Source organism: Scyliorhinus torazame, chromosome 4 (genome assembly GCF_047496885.1).
Source record: "Scyliorhinus torazame isolate Kashiwa2021f chromosome 4, sScyTor2.1, whole genome shotgun sequence".
Taxonomy (NCBI): domain Eukaryota; kingdom Metazoa; phylum Chordata; class Chondrichthyes; order Carcharhiniformes; family Scyliorhinidae; genus Scyliorhinus; species Scyliorhinus torazame.
The window spans coordinates 117,208,142-117,220,698 of NC_092710.1; the positions used below are offsets into that span (position 1 = coordinate 117,208,142).

Here is a 12,557-nt window from a genome sequence, read left to right on the forward strand (position 1 = left end):
GGCAGGCACAGTCCGGGGACATCCCGTAGAATTCTTTTGGGACACAGGAGGGTCCCACACCACGTTCAATTCCTCCACGATGTTTCAGCGAGACACGTGGCCCACGACAGACACCATTACACTCAGCGGTTTTACAGGGCACTTGCAGCAGGGACACATCACAGCCCCTGTAGCAATCCAGATAGGGAACATTAAAACTAAATACCCCGTAGTTCTGGTCGATCTACCCCAGACAGCCGAACACATCTTAGGAATTGACTTTATGAGCTCCCACAATCTATCATTTGATCCGGTAAATAAATGTGTGGAGAATGGTAGAGGCAGCACGGGCCCCCGCCATGCTCACAGTTGGAGAGTATGGAAATAGGATTAGCGCAGTAGGAGACTTCTGGTTCGACCCTCGAGCCATTAGTCAGGCCAAAACGTTAGGGAAGTCCTGCAGCAACACAAAGCAGCATTTGCATAGCACAAGCACGACTGTGGCAAGATCGCTGGCTTAGTGAATATTACAGGACCCGACCCCAGACCCCAAAAGCAGTACGGTTTTCCCCAAGAAGCAGAGGGAGAAATCTCAAAGGATATACAGAGTTTGCTTGATCAAGGCGTACTCCGATCAGTAGCCTCCACAAATAACGCACTAATTTGGCCCGTCATGGATCATGACGACTGACCATTGATTACCGGGAACTGAACAAAGTAACCCCAGTAGCAGCCCCAACTGTAGCTACGAGTCCCGAGACCATGCTCAAACAGGGACTACAGTCACATTTTTTTCGGTTTAGGACATTAGCAACGGCTTTTGGTCCATTCTATTGGATAAAGCGTGCCAATATAAATTCGCATTCATATTCCAGGGGCAACAATATACGTGGACATGCCTTCCACAAGGCTTCCACAACTCCCCCTCCATTTTCCACCGGCAGCCGGCAAATGGATGAGCAAAATTTCCCCGACCCGATTATCTCGTCCAATATGTAGATGATCTGCGACTACAGACGGACACAAAGGGAGAGCACATGCCGCTTCTCGACAAATTATTAGGACTCCTTCACCAAATTGGATGTAAAGTAAACCCCCAAAAGGACCAAATTCTACAAGAAAAAGTGATTTACTTGGGTACAGTAATCACACATGGTAAACGCGAGATCGAGCAAAAGAGAATTGACTCGATCGTCAAATTGCCCCTTCCCCATAATGTAACAGCCCTCCGGTCATTTCTAGGACTGGTTGGCTACTGCAGAAACCATATTGACGGTTTCGCCACAAAAGCAGCGCCCCTATCCGACCTTCTCAAGAAACAGGTACCTTCGGAATGGCTTCCACAGCACATTGATGCCATGGATGCATTAAAAAGAGCACTCAGCACAGCCCCCGCGTTACAAGTCCCAGATCCACTTTCCCCGTACGCAATTGAAGTTGCAAGCACCGACCGAACCCTTTCGGCCGTGCTCCTCCAAGAATGCCATGACCGATTAGGCCCCCATGGCATACGCCTCACCCGTGTTAGATCCTGTTGAGCAAGGATTTTTTGCCTGCGAAAGGCACCTGCTCGCAGTTTTTTGGGCAGTACAATACTTCGCCTACATTACAGGACTCAACCCCATCACCATTCTCACTGAACACACCCCAACACAGCTACTACTAGATGGTAGACGTAAGGATGGCAGTCAGCCAAATCCGCGCAGCCCGTTGGACCCTTCTTTTACAGGGACGGGTCATCACGGTTAAAAGAACCAAGACCCACACTTTCCTAGCCGATAACTTACAATATGCAGGTACCCCACATGAGTGTGAGATCATCACCACAAAGCATAATACAGGACCCTTTATACCAAAGTCAGCTCCCAGGAAAGCAGGTAATACACCCCAGAGACCCCAGCCCACAGACACGTGTGCACCCCTTAGAATCTATGTGGATGGCTCCTCCACAGTTTTAAATGGGAAAAGAATTACCGGTTGCGGTATTTATGTAGAGGACGCGCAGGGACGTGCCCTAGAAGAGATTTCGTTAAAATTGCCAGGACACTTGGGCTCACAGGCAGAACTGGCAGACATAACGTACATTGTAGATCACCCCGACTCGTTTCTGACCCCAGTCGACATATATTCGGACAGTTTATGTGTCTGCAACAGTTTAACTGAATTCCTGCCCCTGTGGGAAACTAGAGGATTTGTTTCCACGAACGGAAAGCCCCTACCCTCAGCCCCATTACTCCGGCATATCCCAGAGACAGCTAAAGATAGGAAATATGGCATTATTAAAGTTCACAGTCATCATCGTTCTTCCCCCTGGTAACGTTAAAGCAGATGCCCTAGCGAAGGCAGGTTCCAGGCATGGTCACTTTTGGACCCCCCCCCCCCCCCACTGAGAGCACCCCAGTACACGCGGTTCAGGTCTCACAGACCAACATTCAAGATTTGGCAAAGACTCAAAAAGATGAGCTCAGGGACATTTTTAAAGGCAACTTCCCAGCCCCTTATGATAAGTTTAAAAATGCGATAACCACACATGACGGTGTGATTTTAAAAGACGGCATTGAAGTAGTCCCCAGCGAGGACAGGAAACAAATTATTTGTCAGTTCCATGACAATCATGGACACCAGGGCATTGAACCCACCCTAGCCCATCTCAGACCTCTCTGCTGGTGGCCGGACTTAAAAGCCAATGTTACTCATTACATCGAGAATTGCTTAATTTGTGCCCAGAACAATCCGGACAGATATGCAAGAAAAGCCCAGCTAAGTCACACCCGCCCCGTTAATGGCCCCTGGATGAATTTACAAATCGACTATATAGGACCCCTACCCCCCTGCAGAAATGGTTTAAGTATGTGTTGGTGGTCATCGGCACCTTCACAAAATGGGTGGAAGCTTTTCCATCCAGAACAAACACGGCCAAAATGACAGCTAAAATCCTAACACAGCACCTCTTTACAAGATGCGGCCTCCCACGCTGTAGAGTCCGATCAAGGCTCCCATTTTACAGGGCGAGTGATGAAGAACGTCCTCACAATTTTTGGAATAAAGCAAGTTTCATATAGCATACCACCCCCAATCAAGCGGCATTGTAGAGAGGATGAACAGAACTCTAAAAGCCACCCTCAGGAAAATGGTGCAACAGCACAAGTACCTGGGACAACATTCTCCCATTTGCATTAATGTTCATTCGAAACACAGTATCCACGTCCACAGGATACACCCCTCACACCCTCTTGACCGGACGCCCCATGAAAGGAACAGAGTATATATTAGGATTGGATTTGGCCAGCCCCACAGTCACCGCCCTCACGCATGAAAAAGCAGCACAGCAGATTATTGATAATGTAAAGGCAGCCCAGCTCACAGCAGCTGTCAGACTTGGGACACGGAAGAAACACGCAAGGCTTGCTTTGATAAAATGGTACAGGCCACTGAGTTTGCAGTAGGGCAGCAAGTGATGCTATCCCTATACAACCCCAGTTCATTCCTTTCCCCCAAATTTTCCAGACCATACTCCATCTCTGATAAATTCAGCCCCTCTGTATACAAGATCACATATCCCAATGGCAAGTCTGCGTGGTTTCACATAAACTAGCTTAAGGCTTATGGCTCGCAGAACCATGCACACATCTCGCTTACAGCAGCAGATGAGCACACCCTGCCCACGAATTACGTATTCCTACCCTCCCCCAACCAGTCCAGCCCGTCCTCAGACACGACTTCGACTCCAACCCCAGAGGCATGACTCCGTCTCTCCCTTCCTTCAACCAGCAGCGACAGCCCCAGCACACCACGCTACGATTACACCCCTGCTCCAGGCCCCACTCCCAGCGATTCCGAACATGATTCCAGCGACCCCTTCGAGATAACGTACATTAAAGCCCCTGACCCAGACCCACTGCCCGACGTTTATGGATTAAAACCTAGCAGCTCCAACCTCGACACAAGATTCTGGCACCGAGACAATTCGTTCAGGCTCATCCGGAATGAGATGGACCCCAATTCGCCCCACGCAGCTTTAGCAAACCTACTCCAGTCAAAGGTATGGCAGCCAGGAGAAGATGATGACATAGAGTCTGACACCCACCAAACGAATCCCTTTGCGACTCTGTTCGCTATTGAGCAATGAGGTGTCCAGATGATGGTAAAAAGAAACTGATGGAGAGATACGGTGTCCTTTCTGATGGAACCTGCACCATGTTTGTAACGTATGTTTGTTTGTTATTGTGAATGTTGATTGTTAATTTAAAAGTTTTCATGGCCCCATGCCACCACTCTTTTAATTGGCAGTTAATGGAACAAGTTTGTCTGCGGACAACCAATCATAGCTACTCTTCTGGTTCAAAGGTAATCATAAGAGGCAGCCTCCAAGACAACCACATATTCGTATCATTCTTGCCGGTCGCTCAGGCCTGCCTGAGGACCCCCCTCTGTTCAGCTACGCTCGGATAGGGCACACACGGCACTGGTCACCGTCCTACCCAGGGATTCCACCCATTCTTACCCGCCGCGGCCCATACGCACCCCATTTCGGCACTTTAGTTCAAACCTCTTTGTTTCTTTATGGCAACCCTTAGGTTGCTTCCAAATGCTATTTACATCCTCGAACACTGGGATGGTAGATCGCACAGGCTGCGAGACGGCTCGCACTGACAGTTTTTTCTCGGATGTCTTGTCCAAAATATCTGTTTTTTTTTTAAATGAGGGAGTCACAGATGGTGACCAATTATAATGGGTAATTGGCAATAGGAGGACAGACAGATAGACATACGAGATCTTAAGCAAGATAATAACATATATTATGCTTGTGTCCATAGAACTTCGGAACCTCAGAAGAAGAAAAGAAGACAGAAAGAAGGAAAGATGAAGACAACAAGAAGGAAAGATGAAGACAACCATCATGCTCTACAGCTGGATCTTAGCAGGATCCCTCCAGTTGCGTGTGGACTCTACCTCCCTGACCACGCAGGCCGTAAATGTCTCCCACCCCTGCCATACACTAAACCCAGAGATAGTTACCGATACATCGACCTGGTGTGACCGGTTCATCACCTGGTATTCCCTATCCTACGTTGTGGAATCACTATTAGTACTTGCGATATTCTGCAGTGTCGTTCAGACTCTAAGACTGAGGAAATGGCAGAGGAAGGCCTCCTGCACTCTCACTCCGATATACACCCTCAGATCCTCTATTTTCGGACTTTAACAAACCCCCCAACCCCTTTAAGTGAATTAAAGTGCATCCGTTTTTTGGTGTGTGTTTTGTTCGTTCCAATAAAAAGAAATGTAAAACTCTGTGCTTGACTGCCAAGCCAGGTAGACCTGTGCTGCTGCTATTGGTACAGTTTAAAATGTTGTAAATTCTTTTGATTGTTTGAGTCAGGATAGTTAGTTAAGGATAGTTAGAGGTTCCAGTTTTTTTATTTTTTAATGCATGCCTGAATGTCATAGCGCCCTGTAGAATTTTATAATGATGTATGTACATAAATAATTTAGGTAAGTTGCAATTCATAGGACAGAGCAGTGTAGAGTCTATGAAGTGCTTACCGGTGCCCAACTTGGGAGGAGAACGAAGACGATGCGGTTATTTAATCCTTCACGCTTCGCGTTGAGGATCACAAGGAGGGAGTGTAGCCATCGGGGATGGCCACTTCCAGAATAAAGAATGGACATTTGCAAAGATTACAGGGAAAACTAGACAATGTTAAGAAAGCAAGCAGGCACAGACCCTGTCTGCATATTGGAGCCGTAGCTCCCAGACAAAACTGAAACTGTAGGCCCCTTAACATATGGATGGCCCATCTCCGGGAACAAAGGGAGATACTTAAGTAACCAATCTGGCTTCAAACCTCGTGGAGCCAGTCCCCCAAACCGAAATCAGAAAACAAAACAGGCCAACGGCCACCTAGGACACGTCCAGCCATCAGGGCCCCCACCCCTTTATTTGTCAAGATCAATGCGAATGATCAAGAAATGGCCCAATTGATTGGAGCCAAGTTCAAGGCCCGCCCAAAAGCGCGCGAAGCCCCCTTTGGGTATAAGAATGTGGCCCAAGAGAGAATCGCTCTCTTGGACTTGGCTCTCACAGCAGTGAGACCAGTCCACCAGCTGCACATGAAGCAAGTAAGTCCAAGATCAACGCTCGCTACCAGTCGGACGACCTTAGCTGATTCCCCTCTACCACTTCGACCCCAGCAGCCTCAGATCTGAAAAACGGCCATTGTTCCTCTGACTGAGTGGGCGCCCAAAGCTAAGTATAGACTTTAGCAGTAGTGATAGTTTTGTCTGTAGTATTTTGTGCATGAGTAGATATTACTGTGTGTGTAAATAAATAGCATTGACTTTGAACTAACTAACTGGTGTATTGGCTATTTTGATCAGTATTCGGGTTTGAACCTTGTGGCGGTATCGAAAGATACCTGGCGACTCTAAAGCAAACATAATTAGGATTAAGGAAGGCGACCATATTGACAACCATATTCAGAGCCAACCAAAGAGAGCAACAACACAGAGTCACCCAAGGCCGGAGTTGAACCTGAGTGCTGAGGCAGCAGTGCTAATGACTGTGCCACCCATCTATTGTGATGATATTCATGGTGAACTCGTTTGAAAACAAGAGGTCATTAAACACAAGCACTCTCCCACTTTCTAGCACATCCCGTGAGCCCCCAACGTGGAGGGGCTGAGCCGGTTTCCATAAACCAAAGACCCCAGCTGTACAGTACCCCCATGGAAATCCCTGGGTGGTATTGTGCTGTATAATTGGGGCATGGTTTGGTATACACAGATCTAAGTAATTCAGATGTCATCAGACTAGAATTACATGATAGATACAAGGACTTTTATTACAAAGATATATACACAAAATGTTGGGTATCCTGTTGTGTTTGTGATACTATAAACTCACTGCAGGGTTCCAATATCACGAGCTGAGCTCCGTGTTCATGCAGCAGCTAAACTTAGAAAAAATGCTCCAACAGTGTTTGAGACAACACGGTTACAAGACCGTCCATATTTCTCATCCACTACAGTGCAAGGACCAAGAAGTAGCCAGAGCAGGAGCCCCTACTGATCAGGTGTGCAATGCATTTCATAGAATGCAAGTCATCATGTTGCCCAGGGGACCAATCTTTGCCATTCTCCCAGTTGATAGTTTCTTCTCCCCATCTCATTTCCACTCTGCAAGGTGCTGACTGACTCTCAGTGGTTAAGAGATCAGTAGCACTCTGTTTGCTTTGGCAATCAGTGAGGCAACGACAGCCCTTTCCAAACCTCCCAAATTCGATGGGAATTTGGCAGCAAGTTCCATCATTCTATAAGATGATCAATGGCACATCCCAGCCAGCCTGTGCCTTTTCATGTACACTAAAACCTCCAAATGGTTTCCATAATTTGTTACTACTCAAAAGCATTAGCTGGTCACTTGTGAAAGGCTAAATTCGTAATATAAAGTAAGCAATTAAAAAAAAAAACCCAGAGACATCAAAAAACAACAGAACGAAAACGAAAACAACGTTGTAAATAAAACCCAAAGTTTAATACTTTCAGGAGCAACAGTGTAATGTCTGTGTGGCAGTGAACTGACACAACAATCATACCACCAGTCAGCATATGGGCTAAAACTTGGGATTTGTTGATGTCCAAGGGTGTGGGTAGAAGTGATGGACATGACAGTACAATTTACACATTTCCTTCTCATGGTGCTTCAGTCTGTCCCTGGTGAAGGCTGTCCCACGTATGAAACAGAACAAAAAATCCAAAAGGAGAAAGGTTGCGAGATCACACTGAGATCTGACCAGTTTTGAGTTGGGGTTGGGAATTTTGAAGTACCTCTGAGCTGACATTAATATCCTCCAACTCTTTGTCCATGATCCAACTTTACTCAAGATTACAAATTAGTTTCCCCAGAAAAATTAACAAATTAGATGCAATGTCTGTGGTGATGTGCATCAATGTAAATACATGTAGGCTAGCTAGACACTAGAGGGAGCACCAGAAACATCACACACACACACTCAACCAATAGATCAGGTAGATAGGACACGACCAATGGACATTCACGATACACACGGAGGTGACACGACCACAGAAGGGGCATTACACCAACCCATATATAAAGGACACCACACACATGATCTGCCTCTTTCCAGTGGAGACAGTCAGTGAGTAGAGAGGGTTCATTCAGGGTTGATTCAATATTACACCCACCACGTGGATTGCAGCAACTGGTTAGTCAGTTTGGGTAGCTATAGTAGGATTAGCAGTAGTGTCGAACCCGAGTAATAGAAGTGTAAATAGTTTAATAAACATGTTGAAGTTATCTCCACGTCTGAACCTTCCTTTGTCAAGTGCACCACAAGGAAGCCGCTTATGTTACACCTACAACATAACAAATCATGATACCAGTAGTGAACTGTTTCAATACACATAGCCATAACTCAGCGTACAGTGCCAACCAGCAACGATACCCAGGCAAGATGTTTGAGATCCGGGTTCCGCAGCAGCTCCAGTGCCATGGTGATCTCCGCGAAAACTGGGGGGGGGGGGTTTCCGGCAAATGTTTGAATTCTTCCTGGTAGCAGCCGAACTAGAAGTCCTGGCCGATGCTGAAAAGACAGAGCTTCTCCTCACCATCACCGGTGCCAGAGCAGAAAAAATCTTTTAAAAATTCAAGTTCTCCAAGGGGCAAAGCAGGAGCGACTTCCAGGCAGTCCTGGACAAATTCGGCAAATACTGTGAGGAAAACACACTCCAACCAGCAAGAAAAGGTAAGAGAAGCACCAGTGCTCACCACGAGGCCGAGATCCCGGAGTAGAGAACAGTTTTGATCGGCGGCCATCTTTCTAAAGGGACTGCACTTGCACAGTTGCGCGAGAAGCGCACAGAACAGGAAGGTCCGTTTGCGCATGAGCAGGACGCCACGCATGCGCAATCACAAAAACGGCCATCAGTAAAGAAAGCCCGATCTGCGCCTGCGCAATCGCTTCCTATGCATTATGTCACATGCGTCATGACATCAGAGGCCCTGGACCCGCCCATTTAAAGGGGAAACGTCCCAAATCAAAGAAAAAATCTTTTAAAGTCGTAAAACAACCTTCCTTCACCTGGAATGACAGCACAATGCCTCAAATTGAACCAGGGAATGAAATTAACCTCTGAAGAACCCTGCAACAAGCAGTTACCTATGCCCAAACTGATGATTCTGACCTTGATTACTTCGATACCGACCTTTACATTTTCTCTGGATCTCGCGAGCCCAATGCCAGCTCTGACGCAAACGGTGATATGGTCCTAGAAGACAACGACTCAGACGAACCTTTCACCTTGGGAGGCTACCCCAGTACCAAATCCGAACTGCAACTAGACGTGTTGCATATTGGCGACCCCCGTACTGAATCCGATGCAGACGCGGATTAGTTCTTCGAATTTGAGGATCTTCAGCCCAGCAGATATGACATCCCAACTCGTGAGTGCAGGATGATGCTGCAGCCTGAAACCAAGACAGAGAGCGGTACAGGCCCACAGAGAGCGACCTGCTGCCACACAGAGCGTAGTCCACGTACCGCTCAGGGTTCCCAACTCTACGATAGAAGACACGCAACTATGGGAGGAAACTCGCGCAGACGAATGGCCTGCACTATAGGGATTCTGTGAGTAGAGACATCGCACCTGTTTATCTGATGTAGGGAAGCAGACTACAGAGAGAAGCACAATGATTCAACACGCTTACTTACAAGTCAACGTCTACTGCTCAGTAGGATTGCTTCCTGACTCCCAAGACAAACTACTTTGCAGGTTCCCAATCAACGTCTTTCTCTCATCCACCCAAACTCCGCAGGATATATTTCCCTCAACACAATAGAGTGCCATTAGCTGGTCACTTGTGAAAGGTTAAATTTGTAATACAAAGTAAGCAATTTAAAAAAAACCCAGAACGAAAAAGAAAACAACCTTGTAAATAAAACCCAAAGTTTAATACTTTCAGGGTTCACTGTGTGGCAGTGAACTGACACAACTATCATACCACCAGTCAGCATATGGGCTAAAACTTGGGATTTGTTGATGTCCAAGGGTGTGGGTAGAAGTGATGGACATGACAGTACAATTTACACATTTCCTTCTCATGGTGCTTCAGTCTGTCCCTGGTGAAGGCTGTCCCACGTACGAAACAGAACAAAAATCCAAAAAGAGAAAGGTTGTGAGATCACACTGAGATCTGACCAGCTTTGAGTTGGGGTTGGGAATTTTGAAGTACCTCTGAGCTGACAGTAATATCCTCCAACTCTTTGTCCATGATCCAACTTTACTCAAGATTACAAATTAGATTCCCCAGAAAAATTAACAAATTAGGTGCAATGTCTTTCTGCAATTTGGAATTATATCATGTATCACATTTTCCATGTGGCAAATCTTTGTTCATTATCCTTCTCTCTTCAGCCTTTCATGAAGTAGGTTATTTAAATACAAACCAGCCATACAATTACTAGTTAACGGTGGAATGTGGGGGAAGAATTTCATGATTTATTGTTTTTGAAGTAACTCTCCCACTTCTTCCCAGTTGGGTGTCGTTAATGAAATTGAGCCTTAATGTGGTGGAATGACTGCTGGGTGCCCCTTCCCACATGAATGAGGTGGGGGTGGTGGAGTCCTCAGATAAATTTGAAACACTTGGTCTTGTCGTGTGGCAGCCGTGTTTTGAAGAGAACAGAGTCCACGCGGAACTGGGTGTAGAGCAGCGGCATGTACCCATAGACTTTCACAAAGAAGTTGATGCACTTGTGCCTCTCGTGGAAATGGGAATCATCGTGCGACAGTGCCTGGGGACATCCTGGGCACCGGAAGGTCCAGCGGGATGTGACCTGTTGGATGGAGAATGTAAAGAGGTTAGAGCAGTGCTTCCCAAACTTCTTCCCCACTGTAACCCCATTTTGAAACGTGAAAATTGTCGAGAGTGGGTGGAGTGGGTTATTACAGGGAGTATACATATGAGAGAGCAAGGGGATGAAAGACAAGAAAATGATGTGGGTCACATGACATGGGGCCTCAGACACAATTCCCAGGGCTACCCCATCTAAGTCTGCTCCACAGTCATGTGACCCATAGTTTGGGAACCCCTGAGTTGCAGGCCTGGACTCTGTGAGGCAGGGGAAAAAAACATAGTGGACTGGAATCTCTGGTTTGACTTGCAAAAAAAATGAACTTCAATGTGGTGCAATTCATTCCATGATTCTCCCTCCTCCACCAAGGTTTGTGCATTAGAGTCTGTAAAGGAGCTTCTTTTTATGTTTCTAAAAGAAACGCACAACCTCAACAACTTGCATTTATATTGAACACTAAATGTAGCAAAACATCCTGAGGTGCTTCACAAATATACGGCATTACCAAGCCGTATGAGGTAGTATTAGGCTAGGTGATCTAAAGCTAAAGAGGCAGGTCTTAATAGGGAGTGTCTTAATAGAGGCAGAGCAGTTTAGGCAGGGAATTCTAGGGCTCATCGTCTCGGCAGCTGAAGGCACAGCCATCATGTAGAGCGATGAAAATCGGGGATGTACTAGAGGTCAGAATTGGGGAATGCAGATATCACAGAGGACCGAGAGCTGTAGGAGCAAACAGAGACGGGATGGGGTTAGGTCATGAGGGATTTGAACACAAGGATAGAAATTTTAAAATTAAGGTGCTATCAGACCAGGAATCTATGCAGGTCAGTGAGCACAAGAGTTGTGGATGATTGAGACTCAGTACGAGTTAGGATGTAGGCAGCAACATTTTGGACTAACTCAAAGTCTACTAAGGGTGCAAGGCAGCAGGTGGCTGTTTTGAGGAACACTGGAATAGTCAAATAATGGCAGATAAGCTGAAGCAGGGATGGAAATAACATCAAGTTATCCCAAAGTACTTTACAGCCCATGAAGGGCTTTGAAGTGTAGTCCCTGTTTTCACGTGAGAAATGCAACTGGAGTGGAATTTGGAGGCACGTTGAGAAAATATACACCACATTGTCAATACTGTAAACCAATCCACCCTCTAGAACTCTATTACAGAGCACCTGACCACATTCCCGTTACACACAGACGAGCACCTCCATGCTAAACCTTTCCTTCACATACTCAATGCATATGTGGTAAGGTTCCTTATACCATCATGAAACAGACTGAAATCTTGTTCCATTTTAACACAAAGTACTTTTCACAATTCTTAATGCTGTATCTTATTGACAGTCTTGCAGTGTCAAAGTCATGTCAGTTTCAGCAGCACTAACCTTTATTGGTGGTTTCCTGGTAATGTGGGAAACAAGGAAGTTCATGGCGATGTCTTCGCAATTAATGTACTCATCCACCATGTCACGAATGGCCTGGGGCATTATATAGGAGTAGAGGTACGCATAGTACTGGAAGAGAAGAGCAAAACCGTCAGGTGGTATCCTGAAATATAATGAGAAAAGAGGGAAGGGAGGAGAACTAACCATGTGCTGAAGCTCCCTCTGATTCTCTCTGCCTCTCTCCTGAAGACCCATATCTTTGACCGAGCACTTGATCACCTGTCCTAATGCCTCTTTATATATCTTAAAAACTTGGAGC

General features: G+C 46.3%; 1 protein-coding gene across 2 annotated transcripts in view; it reads right to left on the reverse strand.

Annotated features, from left to right (window-relative positions):
* Window positions 1–9,931: 9,931 nt before the first annotated feature.
* Window positions 9,932–12,557, reverse strand: part of extl3 (exostosin-like glycosyltransferase 3) — a 142,897-nt gene continuing 140,271 nt past the window's right edge. For both annotated transcript variants that reach the window (XM_072498543.1, XM_072498542.1), the window contains 2 exons: window positions 12,239–12,367; window positions 9,932–10,838 (listed from right to left, as the gene is read on the reverse strand). In XM_072498543.1, coding sequence (XP_072354644.1) covers window positions 10,629–10,838; window positions 12,239–12,367 — 339 coding nt within the window. In that variant the 3' untranslated portion in view covers window positions 9,932–10,628. The remainder of the gene's footprint in view (window positions 10,839–12,238; window positions 12,368–12,557) is intronic.